At 34.9% G+C, this 25,473-nt stretch overlaps 1 protein-coding gene across 2 annotated transcripts; it reads right to left on the bottom strand.

The window, feature by feature from the left end:
• Window positions 1-160: 160 nt before the first annotated feature.
• On the bottom strand, window positions 161-22,978 carry SOL1 (carboxypeptidase D). 2 transcript variants are annotated; one of them, XM_082921463.1, is made up of 15 exons: window positions 22,602-22,978; window positions 22,001-22,070; window positions 21,759-21,854; window positions 21,445-21,475; window positions 21,269-21,325; window positions 19,533-19,628; window positions 18,876-18,998; window positions 15,732-15,836; window positions 5,423-5,469; window positions 4,484-4,609; window positions 4,221-4,323; window positions 2,425-2,487; window positions 1,812-1,895; window positions 918-981; window positions 161-551 (listed from the first exon to the last, which is right to left on the bottom strand). In XM_082921463.1, exons 1-15 carry the CDS (start codon window positions 22,699-22,701, stop codon window positions 226-228), a joined length of 1,491 nt encoding a protein of 496 aa, XP_082777589.1. In that variant the 5' UTR covers window positions 22,702-22,978; the 3' UTR covers window positions 161-225. The 2 variants fall into 2 exon arrangements, with proteins under 2 accessions (XP_082777589.1, XP_082777590.1); XM_082921464.1 differs by lacking the exon at window positions 19,533-19,628 and having other exon boundaries at window positions 22,602-22,920.
• Between the last annotated feature and the right edge of the window lie 2,495 nt (window positions 22,979-25,473).

Here is a 25,473-nt window from a genome sequence, read left to right as displayed (position 1 = left end):
TCATTTCGCATGCAACTGTCATGAAGATGAACAAGAACTAATATGCAAGTATTCCAATAGCAGATTCGTATAACACAGTTCACATCTCTGCTACTATACATTCAACCAAAGCAACAACTAAATTTGAATATCAGATAATAGGAAGCAGATAATCGAGTCCAGAGCAAAAAATACGTAGCCTTTGAATAAATATGTATGTTTCCTGAGTAGTATATACAGACAAACTCATACCACAATAGACCTTTTTTGACCTACTGACTGTCTATGTTTCAAATATGTAAATATTGTTCTCCTCTTCAATAAAAAGCAAAGGAACATTGAACTCAAAATTAAAATTAAAATTAAAATACATGAAAGTTCCAATTGGGGACCTGACAAAAACCCTACCAATCTGAGCCTGCTCTTATTATCACAGCTGCAGGCACAGCCACTTCGTAGTAGACTCCCCGTTGGAGTGATTTCTGGATCAAGAACAAAATCTACTGTTGCAGCTTCTTCTCCCAACAAAATGTGTGTCCTCTTTGATTTGTAACCGGGCATTGTAGCTACAACTACAAGTCAAAGTCATTTGATCCAAATTAGAGTTTTATCCATTAACCAAGCCTCAAAACCAAAAACCACATAGGGATAGCAGAGGCATTCAAAAGTTAAATTCAGATAGGAGAAGATGGACAAATACAACAGGATATGCAGGTACATGGCCAACGAACACACAACTTTTCTTCACCAGATCTTCAGGTGATGAAGAAGACAAATCAAAATGGTAATCTATTGAAGTATATGCAGATGCTAAACTCAGAAATCTTTAAATAATAGGAGACAGCCATAAAATATCAAAACAAATCCACACAAATGCAGAGAAGGCACTGATGGAAGAACTCATAACTTCGAAACAAAGAAGTTAGGATTTTAGTTACCTTCAAATCTCCCTCCTGGGGCAAGCAGGCGATGGTAATCAGCAAATGTCTGGCTAGCTTTAATCTGTTAATCAAAGGTTTAGGAGATGTCAAAGTACGTATAATAAGAGATGCAATAGATAAAGCACCAGGGCTTCATATTATTGTCTTCTAGCAATGCACCAACACAGGGGTTCAACAAACCTGACATCTGGATATTCAACTATATTCCTATTTTTTCATTTTTGTTTTTAGAGGAAACAACAATTCTAGTTCTGCTTATGTAAGTAAACAATGGACTACAATTCTCATTAGAGATAAGTAACAATACAAAAGTAGAATAAGACTCTCAATCATGAGTAGCAAAAACCAAACAATAATCACATACCCACACACAAAACCAAATAAGAGTCCGAAATTGAGTGTAATAATGACCCCTAAAACAGCGGAGTTTCCTCCTAGCCTAGAAGTTTTCCTTGCCATTGGCTGACCAAAAAATAAAAGAGAAGAAAACATGCATAGCAGCAGACACATTCCTTTGCTTAATCAAGTGATCATATGTCATGAACCGGTTCCCTTCTTTACCCAACCAACCTACGGTAGCCAAGGAAATTGCTCACTCCCAAAGACCAACAGATGGCTCACTCCCAAAGAAATTGCTTCTATAAGAGCTCCAAGCACACTTCAAAGTTCCATTTTAGCGTGTATCATATCTTCCCATGCCCAGTTTATCATTTATTATGTTGCATTAAACCACGATAGCTTCACGACAAGTAGAGATAACTTTTTTGAAAGTTATAAAACATTTGTTTCATTATGTGATAAATTTATCCTTTTTTCTATTCTCTTGATATATATACCATAACAAATTTATAAAAGGATCAGTGACTAACCAAAGAACAAAGATTGTCATACCGTGTAATTTATTCCCTTGATTGCAACAGAGGCAGGCAATGGTCTTCCACAGTCTGATGAAAAGATCCTTCCATGTACTCCCGTCTACATATGTGAAATCCAACTCTTTAGAAACATGCTTACTAGCAAAATGAGATGTATTTGATTATTTATCCCAAAAAAAAAAAAAAAAGAGATGTATTTGATTGTACTCTTCATGAAACCACAACACAAGAAGTTAAGAACCCAAGGTAGAGTTGCAATAATTGTTCTTTTTTACTTGGAAGTTATTTTCACACTAAACAATGGAAGAGCTGTCAAGTTGTCAGAAGTTTCCATGATCTCTAAGCGAATTTCTCAATTTCTCATATCTATTTTTAACACACTTCGCTTATGTAGCTGTGAATTTTCCACACTGAGAAATATGCTAATTAATCACAACAACCTAGAATTACAATAGATCTTCTACAAGGAAGTTGGACAACCAAGATGGAGACCACCACAACAAGATCTTTAAACTCAAATCCATCACTTGTATTTATGTATCTAAGGCAGAGATACACATCCAAACCTTTGAAACACAGATTTTTTAAAATAATGTTGGGTTCCAAAAAACTAACACTCCACAGCTTACCTTAACAAGGCTCGCAACAAGATTTAGCATGCTCATTTTGTTGAAATGCCATAGAATAGGAAGCTGCAAAATTACAAATTATATAAATAAGAGCAAAAAAGAATCCTCAGAAAAATAAGAAAAAATCAATTGAATGCTTAAGTGTAAAGTAAGAAATAAAACATTAAAGTCATCCAGGCTACTCTATAGACCATTTAATTCAAAGAAATACATCATCTAAAGGACCAAAAGAATGTCTACACAGGTCTCCTGGCCTTGTGTAGTCTTAGACCACTCAGATAATACAAGTTCAGTGTTTGAAAATATATATGCATACATAAGTTTAAATATGTTACGAATATAATTATTAATACTAAGACCATCTCTAACCATTCACCAAATTTATCATCAAATTCAAATTTGGTGAAAAATAGGTGCTTTTTGTGCTCCAACGGTTGCACTAAAACAGTATCACAATGAGAAAATATCAAACATTTCACCAAACTAAGGATGGCTCGGCCCTTTCACCAATTTGCTGTACATAGCCGTTGAGTTGGACCCATAGGACGACCGGCCGGATGTCCCCCCGGATGACCGCTTTTAGACAAAAAATTGTGAAAATTTACACTGACAGGTCAACCCCCAGGTCGATTTCCATCCTGTTCTCTTTTTCAATTCTTATCTTTGATCCACTCTATACCTCCAATTCCATGAGTGTTTTAGAAATGTTTGCTTGTATTGGCTTTGATTGGGGCTTGTATGGTGATCGGCGATGGCGTCCTCACGCCTGCAATATCTAGTATATTTATAATTTTGTTCTTATGCATCTTCATTGAATTTGGGCTTGTAGTTTGTTCATGTATGATTGATTTGATTGTTGTGGCCAAATATTTATCTGGTATACCTCCCTCCTCCATCTCCATGTGATATTATTATTATTTACAGATGAAGGAAAGGGATGAAGAAAGGGAACAGACAACAACAGAAATGAAGGCCAAAAAAAAAAAAATTTGCTCTTGCTGGTCGACCTGCCGGTTGACCCTTCAGACGTCCAGTGGTTTGATGAAAGCTCCGTTGGAGCGTCTAATATCAAATAGAGGAATTGGTGATATTTTTACTCAGATTTGGTAAAATGTTTGGTAAAGCATTGGAGATGCTCTAAGAACATGCATATTAATGCTAAGACGAATTTCAGCAGAAAAAAAAAAAGAAAAGAAAAGAAAAGAAAAACGAACTCTAACTCATTCTTACAACTTTATATTGGCCTTGTTTGGTTTGTTTTTGATAAACAAATTTTAGAAAAAATTTTCCAAAATTTTGTTTGGTTTAGTGATTTTGGAAAAAAAATTCCAAAATTACTTTCTATCTTCCACAGATCAATCAATCACTTTTTCTCTCTCCTCTTTTCCTTTCAATCACTTTTTCTCTCACACACATCTACTCAACTATAACAAAATATCAAATCATCCCAAACTCCCACACTCCAAAACTATTTCCAAAATATACAACCAAACACACCAAAAAAATTTCTAAACTCCTTCCCCAAGATTTTTTTTGAAAATTTGTCTCCCAAAACCAAACCAAACACACCCAATGTTGATCATCAATGGACTTTAGTTGGGGAGAGAGCCAGAGAATTTTTTAGTGTTCTTGAGTAACTATGACTTACTGTGGGGTAGAGAGAGAGAGAACTTCTCTACAATGGAGTAAAGAATGTATCAAAATTAAATTAATTAATAGTAGGACTGACATTTTCTCTGATAAGTCGTTAATAGGACTGACTGCTGTGGCAAAGATATATCAAACTGAGACCTGACCTCATTGGCAGTAGGCCATTTGTCATCACTGATCTCCAAGGTCAATTCAAAACAGCCACCATATATGTAATTCCAATCTTGCATGCCACCATATATAGGATACCTGCAACCACAGGCACAAATGAGAAGAAAATATAAGAGAACGCGTACTCACAATGATCTGGGAATTTAATCAGTGCAGAAGAAGAAAGCCTCAAAAGTTTTGTAACACAAAGCATATCTTCTATACATGAACTTCATGGGATTTACTTTTAACTTCATACCAAAATGCTCCATTTGTAATTCCTCCTTTAAATTCCTCACTCAGAGACATATTATAGTGAGAGCGACTGTATACACTTGCCAAGAACCTGAATGTGTCATCATCAGGACATCCAAAGTAATTTTTGCTGAAATTGACACAAGGAAAAACAAACTCAAAAAGTTACTTCAGGCAACTAGAGCATTACGAACAACATGGAAGAGCTCATGAAGCAAAGATATGCAACCAGTCATGCATGTAACCACATGGCAGCATACAGACTCTAGAACTGCTTCATGCCTTCAATATAAAAAAATGCCCAAGATTCTTTTGGCAGTTAAAAGGCATTCAACGACAACCAACTGTTGAAAAAATAAGCATGATGAACTCCTGTTATGTGCTATCATTTTTGAAAATAAAAAAATAGACAAAACCCAAATAAAGTGAATCAAAATTTTGGGCTCAAAAACAGCCCATGTAACGCCCTTTTTGCTGATAAGTACAGCCAGATGTAATTCCTAAATCCTAATATGAAACTTGGGAGTCACAATAAAATTATACCAGTCACTAACAACCAAGCTATAGATACGAAAAAGAAATAGCTGACTTGACAAATTTAGTCCTCGAGGTAGGTAATGGTGTTTTTTCTAAGGTAAGTGAAAATTTTATTGAAAGAAAAAATAATACAAGTAATTACAAAAAAAAGGCAGTAAACAATGAACTAAGGCTAAAGATGAGCAAAAGAATTAAGAAAGGGCCAGCTTTTACACAATAACAAATTAGGATTGGAAAGCTTAACAGATCTAGAATGGAAAACCTTGACCCTAACTTCAAAACACTGAACTAACAGGAAAGGCTAAACTAACACAGAAGTGGAAGCTTTGAGAACAAAACACAGAGCATCTCAACTTACAAATCTTGTGATGGATTTAAAGATGAATGGTGAATGCAAAAATCTTACCTTTTGTCCTGAGTTCCATCCCATGGATAATTAGCAACAAGTGCACCCTGTTAATGAGAAGAGACAAGGGCTTCAATATCCATGTTCAGTTACCAAATGTTTATTAAAAAACAGGATTAAAATCCAAAAGTTGAGCTTATTAAATTTCTTAAGTGAACATAATTACGCTTTTTGAGACACTAAGATCAGGGTTAGGCACTATATCTTACATAATTTAGCCCAGTTACAGTGAAACAAAAGAATGAACAGATGTTGAAGGGAGAGTTCACTGGCACTGCATTAAACATGACAAAAGTACAAATTTTGTATCTTGACCAAGAAGAAAGAAAATTTTCAGACCACAATCATAATCCAGTGTGATGAAGAGTAAATTATCATTTCTTGCACTTTTTATTCCATCAACTTTATGACATGCCATAATCTTCTCCTTCAATTGAAAGATCCAACCCTTTTAATAATCGTTTCAATACATTCCTGTCTAAAGAAAAAAAAATCTCTTTAACAACAGAGTTTTTCAGCGATGAAGTCAAAACACAAAAACTAAGATTGCCCATAACATTCTCAAAATTATATAAAAAGAATATCACCTATTTTCAGAACTCAAGAGTTAAAATGTTCATAATCTTGAATGGCCGGGAGGAAATTAGTTCAACACAACTCAGGGTTCCAAACCCCCAGTAAATGACTCGAACGGATTATGTCATCAAGATTTTCCAATACAACCTGATCAAGGTATCTCAATAAGGAACTACATGCTAAACCATTTAAGCCTAGCTGTTAGAGACATGAGAGAAGAGGTCAAAAAAGTTGTGAAGGAGACTAAGTTGAAAGCCTATAATGACCTATACACTAGACTAGATAGTAAGGAAAGAAAGAAGAGGATATATACACTTGCTAAGAAAAGACAGAGAAAAACAAGAGATTTTAATCAGGTTAAATGCATCAAGGGTGGGGACTCTAAGGTGTTGGTGAAGGATGAAGAGATTAAGGAGAGGTGGAAGAACTATTTTGAAAAGTTGTTAAATGAGGAGCATGGAAGTAGGTCAAAAGGAGAGGAAGTAAGCAGTCATATGGAAAACCAAGGCTATAGGTCCTATCGTAGGATTAGGAACTTTGAAGTAGAGTTTGTACTTAAGAAGATAAAATTGAATAAGGCGTTAGGACCCGATGATATGCCTATTGAAGCGTGGAAATATTTTGGTAAGGGGGTTGTTTGGTTGACTAGGTTATTTAGTAAGATTTTGTTGATTAGAAAAATGCCCGAGGAGTGGAGGAAGAGTACTTTAGTGCCAATATATAAGAATAGAGAAGATGTCCAAAATTGCAACAACTATAGAGGAATCAAGTTAATGTGTCACACAATGACATGTGAAAGAGAGTGATGGAACGTCGATTGCGAGATATAACAGATGTGTCAGAGAATTAATTTGGGTTTATGCCTAGTAGGTCAACAATGGAAGCGATCTATCTTTTGCGGAGAGTAATAGAAAAGTATAAAGAAAAAAAACGAGACATTCATATGGTATTTATCGATCTTGAGAAAGCATATGATAGAGTGCCTCAGGATATAATCTGGTGGGTGTTAGAGAAGAAAGGGGTGACAAAAGGTGACATTAATGTGATTAGGGATATATATGAAGGTGTGGTGACCACTATTAGATCGCCCGCTGGAGAGACGAGTGAATTTCCAATTACTGTAGAGTTACCACCAAGGATCAACCTTAAGTCCTTATCTTTTTGCTTTAGTTATGGATAAGTTGACGCGCAATATTCAGGATAATGTGCCATGGTGTATACTTTTTGCAGATGATATCGTGTTAGTGGATGAGACTAGAGAATGAGTTAACACTAAGTTGGAGATTTGGAGAAAAATACTTGAATCTAAAGGATTTAGGATAAGCAGAACTAAGACAGAATATATGAAGTGTAATTTTAGTAACAATTACAATGAAAGCAGAGAAAAAGTGAAGATTGCGAACTAAGAACTACCTAAAAGTAAACATTTTCGTTATTTAGGATCGATTATCACAACGAATGGGGAGATTAAAGCGGATGTGCTCTACAGAATTAATGCGGGGTGGCTTAAGTGGAGGAGTGCGTCTAGAGTACTATGCGATAAACGAGTACCCATTAGATTAAAAGGGAAGTTCTATAAAACAGCTATTAGACCAGCGATGTTGTATGGGACGGAATGTTAGGTAACTAAGAAACAACATGTAGATAAGATGAGTGTTGCTAGATGAGGATGCTAAGGTGGATGTGTAGTCAGACTAGAAAAAACAGAGTTAGGAATGAGTATATTCGAGAATTGGTAGGAGTAGTACCAATAGAAGACAAGTTGAGAGAGAATAGATTGAGATGGTTTAGTCATATACAACGGAGACCAGTAGAGGCAGTAGTGAAGAGATGCAATACAATGACGGTAGATGGTAGTATTAGGAGAAGGGATAGACCTAGATTGACATGGACTAGTGTAGTAAATAGAGATACAAGTCTCCTTAATTTGACTAACGGAATAGCCTTGGATAGAGGCGAGTGGAGAAAAAGAATTCATGCAGCCGATCCCATTTAATGGAACTTAAGGCTTAGTTTGGTTTGATTTGTTAGAGACATGAGAATTTTCATAGGAAATGGTAGGGACAGCATAGGGTAACAAATATATATATATGTATGGTATCCATGAAAGTTATGAATGAATGGGAAAATTAAAAAGAAGATTAAAAAAAAATCTCCTAACGGAAGTCCTAAGGGGAGAACATTACTGATGCGGAATATAAGAAGTTCAAAGAAAAGTAAATTTAAAGAAGTGGCAATATTTGGAAATTGGAATAGTTTCTAAGAGAAATTGATAGGAGCCAAGCATAATCATGTTTCTAATATTATTATAGTTTTATTTTATGATTATTTTTATGTTTCTAGGATTTTTAGGTAAGAGGTATTTTGGTAATTTTATATTTGCCTATATGGGCTGTAGGGGTCGCCCATAGGTTGTCTTGTGAGTCAAGTTATTTAGTTAGTCTTTGTTTTTGTTTCTTATTTAGTCTTAAATTAGTTTTGGAATTCAAAGATATTTTGGCAGTTTCCTATTTTAGTTCTATTTGGTTTAGAAAGTCTCCTAGTCCTATATAAAGCCATGTAATGTTTATAATTCAATAGAGTTGATATTTTATAAAAAGTTAAAGAACTTTGAAACTTCTTTATGGGTTGTGTGATGCAATCAAACCCTAGGTGTGATGTCTATGGAATCTAGGTGTAATGCCTAGACCTATCTTCCTCTTCTCCCTTCTTCTTTTATGTTTCAATTTGCTATTCTCGGATTACTATTTATAGCCCTCTAAAAGTGGATTTTTCAACCTCAAAGCTCCATCCAATCACCCTCAAATCAATCCTAATCCCTTCCCCTACCTATTAGCCTTTAATTTACTCTTGAAACCATAAATTACTCACTGTTTAGGTCATCAAATAACCTCTGTTTTGAAAATCCAGCGCTGCCCCTATTTGTCCTGCATCAGTTTGGTATCATCAGAGCTTAAGGTTTCGCCCTGATGTTTTCTCATTGTGGGAGATCCAATACAAGTGGATTGACTTAGAAAAAATATTCGTCTGAGGGACCTTCAAGAAGATTTTCTTGATCAATTGTATGCTCTTAAGAAAGGTGATGTGTGTGATTGATTATGCAAGAAAATACAAGAAATTATTTATCAAATTTGGAGTGGTCGAAAATGAACGGATGACTATTGCTCGTTTCAAAAGTGGATTGAGATTTGGAATTAAAACAGAGATGTCTCATGCATATATTTAGAAGATCTCAAAGATGCTATTGAAACGGCTATACAATTTGAATTTTTTGTAAAATTTAAGGAGAAATCTACAGTTTTGTAGCCTGCACATAATGGAAAGACTGTCCAACAAAAGAAACCAACAAAAACTCCTAAACCAAGGGCTAAAGTGCCACAAAAAGCCACAAGAAGATGCAGCAAAGCCAAATATTGTTTTTAGGGATGGAAATCGTACATAATTGAAGTTATAAACCAATGAATTTATTCAGAATTTTCCCAAGATGAAAGATGACCAGATTTTGAAGGATAACGAGGCACTTATTGATGATCCAAAAGCACCTCAAGAAGATCTAGTTATTACTCAAGTAAAGGCTAGAGTCGAAAATGAAGAATTGGATGCTATGGAAGCTGTAGGGACAGAAGAATCAAAGCAACCAGCTGCTAGTGCTGTGCAAAATATGCCTTTAAAGGTCACCAATGTGTTGCCTAAATTTTCTAATTTGGCGCCAACAAAGTCATCTAATGAACCTTTACCTGTGCATAATGTCCAGCATGATATTGATCCTATATTAAAGTCACAATTGCCTAACCCACCAGCACATAATGCAAATTTGAGTGAGTATAACATGCAGAAACAATGATAGGTGCTGATTTCATTCAACAGGATGTCAAGGTTGAATTGCATGACAACATTTTGATTGAGGAAAAGGTTGAGCATATGGAATCCATGATTATTGATACAAGAAAAAAGCATTCAAATTGATTGCGAGCAGTACATTGCAAAGCTAAAAGAGAATGGAATGGATGGGCAGAATTTTGCAACTCTACACTTGAATCAATTTAAGGGTTCATCTTCTACTTCAATTGATTTCGTCATTCCAGAAAAATTCAGCTTTAGAGCTGAAAATATCTTGTTGCTTTCATTGCTAGCTCCAATGAAGAAGAAACGATACTGCCAACTTGAAGATTTTAACATGAAGCCGTGGATGCAATTCCGAAGCTTGTGGATGCTTATACTTCAACACTTCAAAACTCATGGTCGAGTTTTTTCCAACCAAGGGAGAACAATGCGGAATATAAGAAGCTCAAAGAAGAGTAAATTTAAAGACGCAGCGATATTTGAAAATTGAAATGGTTTCAAAGAGAAATGGATAGGAACCATACATAATCATGTTTCTAATATTATTATAATTTTATTTTATGATTATTTTTATATTTCTAGAATTTTTAGGCGAGGGATACTTTGGTAATTTTATATTTGCCAACATAGGCTGTAGGGGTCGCCCATGGGTCTTCTTATGAGTCAAGTTATTTAATTAGTCTTTATTTTTATTTCTTATTTAGTCTTAAATTAGTTTTGGAAGTCAAAGATATTTTGATAGTTTCCTATTTTAGTTCTACTTGGTTTAGGAAGTCTCCTAGTCCTATATAAAGCCATGTAATGTGTTAAAACCTACCATCACCTACTCCACCTACTACACCTACCACCACCTACTACCACCTACTACACACCACTACCACCTACTACCACCTACTCCACTACATCTCCTATATAAGGAGCCCTTCACCATTTGTAATAAATAGAAAATATCAATCAATAATACATCAATTTCAACATGGTATCAGAGCAAGGTTAAGAATTTAGTATTTTTCGCTTCACCGGCGGGCGGCAACCTCGCCTTGGCCGCCCGCCGGACCTCAACCTAGTCCGCTAGAATTGTCTACACATACCTTCACTCTTCTTCACCACCTCGCCGAAGCAAACCCAAACCCAAAATCCCTCTGGGACATTTCGTCGAACACCATGTCTGCAACAATGATAGTCCACCAACAACACCACAACTCCGACTGACCCCATTTCTCCGGCGAGAACCCGAACTCAACCCATCATCCCGAATCTCCGATCTGGCTCCGGGAACCTCCTACTGTTCCCACCTCAATGGAAGGCATGGTGACAGAGATATGGAGGTCCTTGCCATCATTGAAGCCACCAAGAGCACCAGCCATGGCTGAACCAGTAAGGTTCTTGAGCATGTTAAGCTCAACAAGAGCTGCCACGTTGGTCTTCAACATCTTCTTCACTATCTCTTCTTTGATGATTGCTTCACAAACAACTGATTTTCCACGACCTCCAATCCAGTTCACTGCTGCTGGCTTCTTATCCGAGCAAAAGTTTCCAGAGATGCCAATGACATCCATGTCTGGGAAATCATTCTGAAGGAACTCAAGAATCTTCTTGACATTTTTTTATCAAACACCTCATTCTCTCTCTCTCTCTGTCCAGCGTTGACGAATTCACTTGTACCGGTACTCGTTGTTGCAGAGATGTTTACAGTTAATGAGCAGTCATAATTAGCCCATCCGATCCGTTGGCCAGCCAGATCATAAACTACGATCTTGTCTTTCAGTACAAGGTCTCCTAAAATTGTTATCCCTTGGCCTTTAATTTTCTGGAATCCAATGCACCACACTGCAGCACCACCAATAGAAGTTTGCTGTAGAAGGTAGTCCTCGGGTTTGAGAATCATGGATGCACCACCAGCAAAGTTTACACTCACTGTTGGAAATATCATAGAGATGCTGGATGCGATTAGATAACACTGAATTCCTTGGGAAAGAAAAGGGCGTGCAGATTGTGAAACAACGGTTGTAATCTGCACAGATGAGCAGATCATAAATTTCAAGCATCCCACAAGTTCTTGTTAAAATTGAGAGAGGGAGCAGCTCCTCCCTTTGTGTTGGTGTGTGGATCTCTCTGTGTGTTCTCCGAGAGGGAGCGAACTGGGTGTGTTCTTGAGTATGTTGGCCCCTTGTGTGCGTATCCCTCTTAGCCCCTGATCAGTGCCTTCTCGTCATCTTGATTATTTTTTATTGATCTCCTCCTTCAACCAAAGAGAGAACCCATCCTGGCAAGAGAGAGCACATGCATATGTGTGTTGTTTTTCTCTCTCCCATGTGACCCACTCTCCAATCTATACTTTTTCTTTTTTATTCTTTCCCCACACTCCTGTTCCCCACGATGCTCAGATTCTCCCACCTATATTTTTTCTTTTTCATTACACTCATGTTCCCCACTCCACTTTCTTTTCTTCTTCTTTTTTATATTTATTTTACTCCATCTTTTGAAAAGAAACCGAAACATCAATTGGTTTGCACACCCATTATCTTACTTTTCCATTAGTGGTAGGACCCGACCAAACAAATTTGAATCTCACATTTCCTTTTTATTTTTTTATTTTATTTTTATTCCTTTCACATTCACACATTTCTCTTCAATTTTATTCACATACTTCTCTTCAAATTTATTTTCTTTTATTTTCCCAAAAAAAAAAAAAAAAAAAAAAAGAAGAAAGAAAGAAGAAGAAGAAGAAGCACTGCACACCAAACTCATTTTATTCCTGTTGGGGCTCACCCCGATCACCATGTTCCACCATACCACAAAAAAAAAAAAAAAAAAAAAAAAAAAAAACACAACTATATCCACAGGCGGGATTTTGCTTCTCTACTCTGCCGCCGGTCTCTTCTTCTTGCCTCCGTCCTGGGGGTTCCTTGACGGTGTTGCCTCCGTGTTTCCCACTCCACTGGGCACAATCACTACTCCCTGCTCCTCCACTTCAGCATATGGCGGACCTCCAAATCGGAACATCACGGTGGCCTTCCGCTTCAGCTCCTTATTTTCCGCCTTTAGCACACTTATCTCTGCTCGTGCATCCTTATACATGCGCTGGAGCAGAGCCAGTTGGGCGTTTAACTGCTGCACCTCATTTGTCCTACTCTGAAGCCGGTGCGACAAATTTGTGACCGCAGTCATGGTTTCCACACATGACTTCAAAGTATACTGATTGGCCTCAATATCAGTTTGCACCGCCATTTTTTGCTCCACAGACCGCATCGGAAAGTTCAACGGAGCAAACCCTGCGGCGCTTGGTTGAGGTTCCAGGGCCACCGCACCAGTTATCTCTCTTGTAGACTCGTTGAGGTCGGGAAAGAGAGTGAGCAGACCACGGGAAGAAGAGGCCATGTTCTGGGTAGCTGAACGGGAAGAAGAGGCCATGTTTTTGGGTTGCTGAGTGTTTCAGCGAAGCAGTGATTTCCGACTGGTACTTTCAGAGAAGGATTGGTTACAGAGTGTTTACAGAATATTTCAGAATGCAAATGTTCGGCGGTTTCAGACTGGTTTGCATAGCCTCTGCCTCAACCTTGGTTAAATAGCCAAGGCAGACACGCGCATCATGCGCCGCTCGGCGCTCGACGACAACATGGGCGCGTCTTTTGATGGCATGCCTTTAGATGGCACGCCTTTTTATGGATTGGGCACGCCTTTTGATGGCACGCCTTTTTGAAAAATTGGGCGCACCTTTTGAGGGTGCGACTTTTTAAGGGGTCCGACAAGACTCTGTAAACTGTCCCGACATTGATTCCAGTTAGCTCCTTCATGGGTCCGACAAGACTCTGTAAACTGTCCCGACATTGATTCCGGTTAGTTTCTACAAGGGTCCAGCAAGACTCCGTAAACTGTCACAACAACTGTCACAACATTGTCTGCTACAACGGTCCGACATGACCCCATAAACTGTCTTCTACATCGGTCTGCCATAACCATACAGTCTTCTACAATGGTCTGACACGACCATACAGTGTCTCCTATCCATTTTTTATTTTTCAGATTATTTTCTTGTTTTGTTACTCTCTCCAAACTCAAATTGGTTAGTTCCTATCCCCCTTGAGTTTGCGGGGGGCTGTTAAAACCTACCATCACCTACTCCACCTACTACACCTACCACCACCTACTACCACCTACTACACACCTACCACTACCACCTACTACCACCTACCACTACCACCTACTACCACCTACTCCACTACATCTCCTATATAAGGAGCCCCTCACCATTTGTAATAAATAGAAAATATCAATCAATAATACATCAATTTCAACATAATGCTTATAATTCAATAAAGTTGATATTTTATAAAAAGTTAAAAGAGCTTTGAAGCTTCTTTATGGATTGTGTGATGCTTATGGATCTAGGTGTGATGCCTAGACTTATCTTCTTCTTCTTCTTTCTTCTTCTTTTATGTTTCAATTTGCTATTCTCGGATTACTATTTACAGCCCTCTAAAAGTGCATTTTTTAACCTCAAAATTCCATCCAATCACCCTCAAATCAACCCTAATCCCTTTCCTTACCTATTAGCCTTTAATTTACCCTTGAAACCATAAATTACTCACTGTTTAGGCCATCAAATAACCTCTGTTTTGAAAATCCAGCGCTGTCTAGGACGAGTAGGAATTACTTTCCAAGAAGTAGTGAGCTCGGGTTAAGTATACTAGCAGCAGCAACAGTAGACTTATAGGGCTGGATTTGATGGGATTTCGTAACTATAGAAGTATTTAAAAAATAGGAGTTTGAGGGTTTGTAAAATGGTAGGATTTTAGGAATGAAAACACAAGTGTTTAGGGGTAGTTGGGTGGTTGTTCTAGGCACTATAAACTGTGACGTGAACAATAACCTTGCTGGATAGAAGAAGAAGAGAGAGTGAGAGAAAGAGATGCTTCATCCTCACAAGGGATAGGCCAATCACACATACAATCTCAAATTTTCATAATATTTGCTCTCCTCCTCAATTATTGAGATTAAACATATATTTACGGGCTAAATACTCTCCTAATTCTATAAGGACTATAAGGCCTCGTTCGGCAACCTTCAATTTTAGTCAAAAAGTCAAAAAGTTACTCTAAATTGTCACATCATTCTCTTTACTTTTCTGCACAATTTTTCGTAAAAAGCCAAAAAGTTACTAAAATAACATGTTCTCAAATGAGGCCTCAATTTAGAAACTAAAAATATTTAGCAACTACTAATATTCTAAACCAACTATGACTTTCAATTCTACTTCAATCATAATAAGAAACTTTAATGACTTCTGATTCTACTCCAATATCAAAATAAGAAACTTGGATTGTTGACCACTAAAATTATTTTAGACATAATAAAGCTCATATATAATAACTTGATCTAAAATAAAACCCATGGGCAACCTCTACAACCCATGTCCTACAATTATTGGAATTACCATTGTACCTTTAATTACTAAAACCTACTATAATGACTTAAAGACTCAAAATAATTCCAAATCTTTAATGCTTGATACCCTAAATGTGCTTCATGAGAAATTCCAAATTTGTTGTTTTTCTTCTTTCCATGATATTCATCAATTATGCTTATTTATTGTTTTATGTTGGTAGAACATGTAATGACAGCAGTTTTCCTGGAAACATATAATTTATAAACAAGGCTTCAAGTCAATCACAAAAACAAGTCTCACAGAAAAACAAATTTTAATGTGATTGCGATACAAATTTACTTTTTTAAGCTAAAAATTCCTCTAGTAATAAATGAAAGGGGAAATAACCCAAACAAATTTTTAAATAATTATAATAATAATAAATTGCCATCAAGGTATGCATCCTAAAAATGGCATCTGTACACTTCTTAAGGTCCACGGACAGAAATTATGAAGTATTACCCCATGCAAACTGGCAGATGCAGTGAAATGTATCTCTTCCAACCAATGCATAATTGCTTTTGTTTCAGGTTGCAGCACATCCACATCATCATTGATAGGAAAGAACTGTCAGTGTCATCTCATGTCAGTCAATAATTCTTAGAACTAGTTACAAACAAAGCAGTAAAATAAAATGTAAACCAAATGAATAGAGAATATTGTCCAAGAGGGAAAAGAATAGCAACAGAAAGTATAAACCTATTTTTAGCAAATTTGTAGTCGAAATATAATTAAAATAGGCATATTGTGTGAGGTTTGAATACAATCTGGGTCGAATCTTGAAAGTGTAATCAATTAAGCTGAATCCTATCAGAAATCTTTTTATGGAGAAGCAAATTAAATCCACTGTAGCAGTAGAAAGCGAGTTTGAAATGTTCAGATTACACGGAAAGATATCTACAATTTAAGATTACGAATCGCGACAAGAGACAGATGCCAACACAAAAATTTTAAAAATATAAGACAACACATTGGGAGGCATGCAACATATATATTTTTATATATTTATTATGTATCATATACATAAATATTTCATTCAAAGATACTAAAAGTCTAAGAAGCATGGACACGGACACGTGACACGACACGAGTACGACACGGACACGCCGACACGTTAATTTTCAAAAAATGCAGGACACGACACGAGGAGGACACGCATGAAATATATAATTTTATATATTTATTATATGTTATATATGTATGAATATATCATTCAAAGATAATAAAAAATGCAATATGACACTAATTCTTATAAATTTATATGGTTTTTATTTTATTATTGTATCTTAAGTTATTTTGTTCAAACTTATAATTAGTTTTACGTATGTCTAATCGTTAGACACGTGTGTTTAAACGATTGACACGTGTGTCCTTCAAGTGTCCAAAGAGTGTCCAAGTCTTTAAACAATAGGACACGTTTTGAAGAGTGTCGGACACGTGTCCTGAGAGTGTCCAAAGAGTGTTGGTGTCCGACACGTACCCAACACGGATACGTCACCTTCCTAGAAGTGTCCGTGCTTCTTAGCTAAAAGTCAACAACATAACATGAATTTATAAAATGTAGAGGAGGATAGACTAATAGACATAAATCTACATTATTTTTCCTTTATCATTAGAGTATAAGTTATTTTGTCTAAACTTGTCTCCCATGTATTTAAAGCGTGTCTGGATGTAAAAAATTTAAAAAGTAATAGGACACATTTTTGTATGTTTGTCCGATTCATACACACCACTTTCTTAAAAGTGTCCATGCTTCTTGAGAGGAATCCATTTAGGAGTATACCCGTCTTTTGGGTTCCTTTGAGACCTAAGTGCAGATTTTTCTTGATGTATATGAGTTGCATCCGACCCCATTTGATGGGACTTTTATATGAGCTGCATCCGTTTTGATGCCTTTTAAATAAATTTTACTTACTAAGAATAAAAATGCTTTTAGTTGGAGACTAAAAGTAAATGGCAAATGCTAACAAGCTCCAACACATTGTTTAATGTTGGGATTAGTGTAAAAAGTGTTTTGGAAATGGTGAAAAAGTTAGCAAGTGTTTTAAAATGAGTAAAAGAGTGTTATAAAACTAATGAAAAGTGTATTGGGTTCTACACTTGTTTTGTCTTTTTCTTATGCCCCTAGGGCATTTGTTAGCAAGACTCATAGTAAATTTACAAATTGGTTTCAGCTAAAAGTAAACTTTTTAAGAGAAACAATGGACTCTAATAGATATCTTTTACAGTTTCACTTTTTTCATTCATTGCCCTACTTAAAGAAGTTATGAACTCAAATAGACAAGTTTTACTTTTCCATTCGTCAATTTACTTGAAGAAAAGAAAAGGAGAAAACCTAAAATACAAGTATTGAATGACCACACCATTGAATTAAAATTAATGCATAACTTGGGAAAAATTGCAGAAAACTAATTCGTAAAATTATTGGTACAGGAATGTTTCATCTTTTAACAGTACTGCCTCCGTCCCATATTGATAGTCCCTTTTGAAAATTTCGAACTTCTTAAGGAAACATAATCAGTACACTTCGAATTCAAATTTTAAAGGATTAATTCTAAAAATACCCTTCTATTCTCATTTTAAAATATATTTATAATTACTTTAAAAGGGATAATTTTGGAAATTTTTAAATTTGAAGTTTTGACTTTTCAAATTGGACATGTAATTTGGGACAACAAAAAATGATATAATGGACCAACAAAATGGGGCAGAGGGAATATTATACAATGAATAGGATGACCACCAACAAAAACAACACAGATCCATTAAGAAATTGTGTCCATTATATTTCTTAGCAAATTATGTTTACTTCCTGGGTTTTTGATAATTTGAAAGACCCAACTTGGGCTTTCTTTAAAAACTGACAGGTTTAGTGAAGTTCTATCTGTGAACTATATTCTGTCATTTTGCTGTGTACTTTAGTGTAGTTTAGTCTTATCTATGTAATAATTTTAGGGTTTATTGCTTTTGCCTATTTAATCTTGTACTTTGCTTGACGAATACACACATAATACAATACGCATTTTGCTTACATAGATAAGACTAAACTACCCTTAAGAACACAGCAAAATAACATAATATAGTTCACACTATTATCTAACTGTCATTTCAAACAAATTTTTTGGGGTATTTGAAAAGGGGGCAAGTCTGATAACTTCAGCAGACCTAAGGAGAGGCCAATGTATGTTTTGAAAGATACAGCTCCTTGGTTATTTAGAACTTCGAGGAATGTAGCAGCAACTTAACCTCTCTCTCTTGTTTTGTGCACTTAAAATGTTGTTTTTACGTATGAAGTAGACCTTAGTCTTATGTAAGTGATATTTTATGATGCCAATTGAACTAAAATAAGGGAACATGCAGTGGACTATAGAATGAATTTATTCATCCTCATGAAGCTTCTTAAAACTTGCATTCCTGAATAATGTTCTGGAAAATATTTATGTACCTTTCAATGTAATATGTAAATTCCAATTGTCTCCAGCCAAAAAATAATAATTAAGAAAAATCCAAAAGGTTCCCAAGAATCCCATCTCCCAGAAATCTATGATTCTATATGAATTAGATAATTATGTTGTTGACATATAACCAATGCAGCAAATCAGATACCTGGTCTGGAAAATCACGATTTAGATCAATGTTATTTGCATTACCGCGCCGCCTCAGGGAAAATCCATCAGGATTCATTGATGGAAGTATATGAAGGTGAACCTTATTAACTATCAGTGTCGCCTGTAATGACCAAGTCAGTTCGGTATAAATTAGACATTAAAGGGAGACATCCTGAATTGTTTACTTACAAAACTATTTTCAACTCTGAACCATTCCTGGAGCATACAGAAATACCACTTAAATAAAACGCAATTGTAGACTATAAGTAGGTTCAGTCCAGAGAAATAATCAAAACTGGGAAGAAAAAAAATATATACAGAGTAGATCACACAACAAGAATGAAATATTTTCAGAAAATCTGGCTAAGATAACATAATGACCCATAAGGACATACTTTCATTATTTAACTATACAAAATATCAGCATCTGGAAAAGAACATAAAGTTGCACTGCAGCTGCCTGAGTATGCATATACAAAATTACAAATAATTAAGATAAAAGTGAGTTTATGAACTAGGCAATTTTATAGCTTCTGAAAGATAATTAAATGCCAAACAATAAAGAAAAGACAGGAAAATGAATTCTTTCTTACAGATGGGAAGTACAAAGCTAGAACAAACAATGTAAGTACAAATGCCAAGCAAAGATAATTACCAAGGGATCCTTCATATAATTATCACATAACCAATTTGCTAGAAGTAACAGAAGTTCACGACCTACAGGTTCATCCCCATGCACATTTCCAATGAACTGCAAGTTCCAGGTTATCCAGCAAATCAGTCCTTAAAATAACCATACATATATGGGTCTCAAAAAAACAATTGCTTGAGAAAGCATCATTTACACAGGGCAATAATACAAAGCTACAAAATGTCATCAGTGATGGCACTGTCCTGGCAGAATGAGAAACCATGATCCCCAAATTAAATAACGGCATCCTAGTTCGGGATAAATAGATGACATTTTTATATTCACTAGATTATTCCATATCAATAATGTCAAGTCTTTTGCCTGGTTAAAGATAACAAGATACAGTGTATTAGGGCAACCATCAAACTCAGTCTAAAGGTCAGCACTGGTAACATCGGGGGGTGTTGTGGAATCCTACATACATAAACAGCATCATCTGTAGGCATCAGAGTAGTGACCATTACAAAGATACATAGATAGAATGATGCGTAGAAATGCCTATGTCTTTTTGCTTGCACATAGAGAGAGAGAGAGAGAGAGCATTCAATTGGATAAACTTCAGTGAAAGTAAGAAAGTAAAATACAAAACTACCAAACAAAGTTCGTATCCTACTCCCAGGACATAAGGATGTTAGCAAACAACCAAAAATAATAACGATAAGTTGTCAATAACAGTACTCCAATGGCTTATCACAAATCAAGTGATATTTCAAGACACTAACACATGCAATTTGCATTTACCACTTCCCAAGCACTCCCATTTGCTGAACTGTAGTTGCTAGACAAAATACATTGTAGACAGTTGGCGAAGGAATGTGACAGTGTCTACAGAAACAACTTCGACATGTTTTGAAGGGTGTAATGACACATGCAGACCATTTGGCATCACTGGGTTTCAAAATCAATGAAATATAGGTAAAGGTTTTAACCCTTAATAGATGAGTCAGCTGGAACTCACGAATGCCCTTCACTCATTCCTATTAGGCCAATATTTGCTTGAGATTCGAATTTTTTTTTTTTTTTAGCTTCACAACTTGATATTGTTTCCATTTCCTGAACTTTTCTCTGATTTGTTCTTCAAAAATAAAATAAACTAAAGAACTAGAAATTAACTACATAATTATTTTTTCTATTAGGAACTCTGAAACAAAACTTGAATTGGAAATTTAAAAGAAGCCTCTACCGAGCAAAAGATAGACAAGATCGTACTTAAAAAATCAAGCAATAAATCGAGCATTAAATCCCCTCATAAAAAGTGATTTCATCAAACTCGAAAAATCCATAATTCGATGTATTAAGTAGTTCTTATTCAAAGTATATTTGGTTAACTCAACATTGACTGTCGCTTACAGGTATATAATTGACATTTACTTTTTCTTGAAACTTATCACAAATAGTTGTATAACCTTATAACCTTTTAGGTTTTCCATGTCACTAGCAATAACATATCTATCAGTGTACATGTTGTATAGTTCAGTAGGAAGCTCCAATTCCTCAGCAACCTCAATTTGTTTTCAGCAAGAGATCATATTCTCCTTTTATTTATTTTCTTACAGACTATCTAGATGTGCTAGATGGTTTAACTCTACAACCTGTGAATTAATGTTGTTCCATACACATCTTCAGTCTGGTTATTACCACCAATGTATAAAAGAAAAAGTATAAAGGTCAGGTGTGCTCATGTATAGAAGATCATCTACCTTGAAAGCAGGCTCAGCCTCTTCCTCCCCAGGCTTGTCAGAAATTTCCATCACCCACTATTATTTGATCAAGCAAAAACCCATTCAGCTCTCTGTGACTTTTAGACACTAACCAAATCATCACTAAAAAAGGTGAAGTACATAAAGAAATGAACTGGCTTTGCAAACAATATTACCAGTGGAACTCCCCTCACACTCTTTCCGATACTGATTGTAGATTCCAACAATCCCTCAAAGAGAGAAACAAATAATAAGTTAGAATAATGACAATGCAAAAAAAAAAAAAAAAAACACGACGCTCAAATAGTACACATTAATGTGTGATTGGATACACACGACAATGCAACACATTGAACATTATATATCTTGACAAAGAACTCTTGCTTAGTTTGGTATCAAACTTCTAGTACTCCATTTGAATTATACACCAGTATGATAAAACTTAATTATAGTTACACTCGCAAGCAAAAATGCATTTCTCATTAATCACCTGTATATCCTGGCTATGTTAGCACATCTCTGACCGAATGACTTAATGACCTTTTCAAGATCAGAATTAGTCATATACCCTTGAGCTAAATTATCACTGCAACAAAAGATATTGACTCATCTTCACCACTCAATGCAAAATATTAAAAAAAAAAAAAAAAAAAAAAAAAAAAAAAAAAAAAAATGAATCAACGGAAAAAATTAAAAAGAAAAATTTGAAAAATCTGAAAGTTTCAAGATTACAGTTTCTGAAATTGGTTTTCCTCAAACAAGTGCCTTGCCCAACCACCCACATAACTATGATCCATAAAACCTGTCAAACATAAGGCAATTAACACAAACAAAACAACCAAATTAATAAACTAGGTAGAAACAATCATCAACCGTTCAAATTCAACACTACTGTAGTTGGTCAAACACAAATCCTTCAGTAGAATTTGAAATCAACAAGAAGGAAAAAATTGAACCCAGATTTGTGATAAGAGAGGTCTATTGATCCAATCTTTTGGTTTCTGAGAAAAAAAACATTTGGAAAATATTTTTTAAAAATTTAAAAAAAAAAAAGAAAGAAGAAATCTGAATCTTGAATTCTTGGTTAGCTAAGGGCATTGGAAAACAAAATCCCCCACTTAACAGAGCTAATTTAACTGTTGTGCTCACTTGATTTGACCACAATTTTGGCAGATTAATTCAACACATATAATATAGACAGAACATCTAAACAAAACAAATTCTCAGCTACAAAGAAATTAAACTTTACTTGTTTCTCTATCTATCGTTATCTTTTTCAAAGATTCCAAACAAGAGTGAAGCAGAAACATTAGGCATTGGAGGAGAAACAGACCTGATGTGTTGGAGGTCCGTGCGCCGCCTCTGGCGATGGCGGGGTGGAAGAAAGGGAACAATTTTAGAGAGAGAAAGAGGAGAGAGAATATGAGCTTCATGTTAGAAATCACAATAAGCCTCTGTCTGTCTCTCTCTCTGTCTCTCTCTCTCTCTCGTATATTTTATATTGCCTTGTTCGTTTACTCTTTTTGCAGTCCGCTTCTGATCGCTAAAGAGGAACGTTGAACGCGGAAGGGGGAACGGGGACTGGTGATTCGCATGTGAGTCAAGGTGCGCCTCTTTTTATTTTTTCTTCGGATTTGGAGTTTGGAATGGCTACTGTACAGGGCAGCCACTGCTGTGCAGTGAAATTGGACTAAGCCTCGCTTGATGAGTAATTTTTTTTAATTAAAATGTTAAAAATTCGTTTAAAAAAATTAAATGGCCAATAAGTTATATCAAAAATTAAAGTTTTTTTTTGTTTTTTGTGTATCTTTTTATAAAAAATTAAAAAGTCATCATAAATATACTAGTGTTTTTTACAATATATTTTAGTCAAAAAGTTACTAAAAAAGTCTGTTCCCAAACGAGGTCATACGACAATTCGAATTGTTCATATTTTAGCTTAAATTAAGTAGAATATGGTCCCGTTTGGTAGAACTGTGAGAAAGTGATTATAGATTATACCTTAACAGATTATAACTTACAGCTATGAACATAAGTTGGTAACTTGTTTGGTGCAGCTGTGGGATTATAGATTTAAGCAGCAGTGTTTGGTAAATAAGTTGTAAAATAACTTTTTTCTGTATAATTGTCATTTTTGCCCTTATAAGATATAAAATTTGTAATTTCATTTATAATATATTTTTTTCTTTTTCTTTTTCTTTTTATTTTATTTTATTTTCTTTTTTTAAATTTTTTTTTCTTCTCTTCTTTCTTTGTTAATTTTTTTAAATTTATTAATTCATTAAAATTAATATTTTTTGTTCTAATTTATAATAATGTTGTGATTTCATTACATATTATCTTTCATATATTCATTATCAAAATTATTAATTTTTTTCTTCTCTTCTTTCTCTGTATTTCTTTTCTTTATTATTATTATTAATTGTGATTTTAGTATAAAAATCGTCAATTGCTCATCAATTATTAAAATTAGTATCAATTATTAATTATTATTATTATAAAATTAGTATCAATTTGTCCATCAATTATTATTATTATTATTTTCATATTATTATTATTATTTATCAATTAGTATAAAATTAATGGCTTAATTAGCATCAATTAATACTAAAACTTTTAATAGTATCAATTATTTCAATTAATGTTGTGATGTCATTACATATTATTTTATTTCAATCAATTGTTAATTTTGTTTGCAAAAATCATTGTTTTCATTTTTTATTATTTTGTTTTGTTTTCATTAATATCAATTAGAACATTTTTTTTTATATATTATTATTTCAATACCAAAAACTATTTCATTAATAAAAGTTAATACATTTTTGTTTTTAATTGGTAAAGAAATTACCAAATAATTTTTTTTTTAATTATTATTTTTATTATTTTGTTTTTAATTATTATTTATTGATATTAATCGAAATAAATTTATTTTAATTGATTATTTTTGTTTTTAATTGGTAAAGAAATTACCAAATAAATTTATTTTTGTTTTTATTTTTTATTTTTTTTTCTTCTCTTCCTTCCTCATGAACCATCCGTACGCTGATGGTCTGAACCCTAGCCACCGCCGTGATCTAGAACGGCAGAGAGGGAGTGTCGTCGGCCTGAGCAACCACCGCCTGAACAACCACCACCTGAACAGCGAGAGAGAGAGAGACGACGGCGTGAACAACCACCGCCTCTGACACCTCTTCTCTTACGGCGACAGATCGCGATGCGTAGGGTTTTCAGATCGCAATGACGGCGGTGGATCCAGGCTGTCGATTAATTGAGGCTGTCGATTTGCCTTCAGATCGCGATCACGATGCCTCTCTAAGGCAATGATTGTCACTCTCATCGATCTGAATCGAACACAGAGAGAGAGAGAGAGAGAGAGAGAGAGAGAGCGCGCGCTAGGGTTTCAGAGAGCCAGGTTGGTCGGAAATCGCCTCCCTTTCGCCAAAAATCGCCTCTCAAAGGCGTGAGAGAGACAGAAATGAGTTGTGTTTGGTTTATATACGTGGCACACTGGTTATAACTTGAAATGGTGAGGGGCATTTAAGTCATTATACACTTTAAGGCTCAGCTGCGCGCATAATCAGTTTGGAAAAGCACCTCTTAGCTCACTTAACAGATTATGCGTGAAATGGCTTAAATTAAGCCATAATTTATCTTTCATAATTTTTACCAAACACTCTAATATGACTTATTTTAAGTTATAAGTTGATTTAAGCTATAAATAAGTTCTACCAAACAGCCACTATATCTGTAAAAAATTAAATTAATCGGATATCATTTACCTATTCATCCCCTCACATTTGTATCTATTTTATTATTTTAAATCACAATTATTATTTATTTTTGTAGATACAAATGTGAGTGAATGAATGAATAAACGATATCTGATTAACTTGATTTTTTGTAAGTATATTTTACTTTATGTATTTTAAAATATAAACGATTCAGATTATCAAAACGAGTCTCAAAATAAATCAATTTTATTGTACAAGAGTAACTACTGCACAACAATCACTCCAAATCCTCTTCGAACCCCGTACTTCAACTATTTCTATTTATTAATTACAAGTACACTTCACTTTCACACAAAATTGCCTTTTAAGAACAATTTATAGCCAGGTTTGGTTTGGTTTTTTTAAAAAAATAATAATAAATTAGAATTTTTTTTAAAAAAAACATAGGAGCTAATTTGATAAAAATACATATTA

The sequence above is a fragment of the Camellia sinensis genome, chromosome 3, assembly GCF_055761805.1.
Source record: "Camellia sinensis isolate YWXY chromosome 3, ASM5576180v1, whole genome shotgun sequence".
In the NCBI taxonomy this organism is placed as follows: domain Eukaryota; kingdom Viridiplantae; phylum Streptophyta; class Magnoliopsida; order Ericales; family Theaceae; genus Camellia; species Camellia sinensis.
Note: the sequence above shows the minus strand (reverse complement) of the source record. Positions and strands in the feature narration are given on the sequence as shown.

What these genes read in the sequence shown, in the direction of transcription:
- SOL1 (XM_082921463.1), bottom strand. Translation starts at nt 22,701, where the DNA reads ATGAAGCTCATATTCTCTCTCCTCTTTCTCTCTCTAAAATTGTTCCCT. An exon ending in AGGCTGAGCCTGCTTTCAAG is followed by an intron (nt 19,629 to 21,268) that starts GTAGATGATCTT and finishes TGGAACTTGCAG; the next exon opens with TTCATTGGAAATGTGCATGG. An exon ending in TTGTTGCGAGCCTTGTTAAG is followed by an intron (nt 1,896 to 2,424) that starts GTAAGCTGTGGA and finishes TCACATATGTAG; the next exon opens with ACGGGAGTACATGGAAGGAT.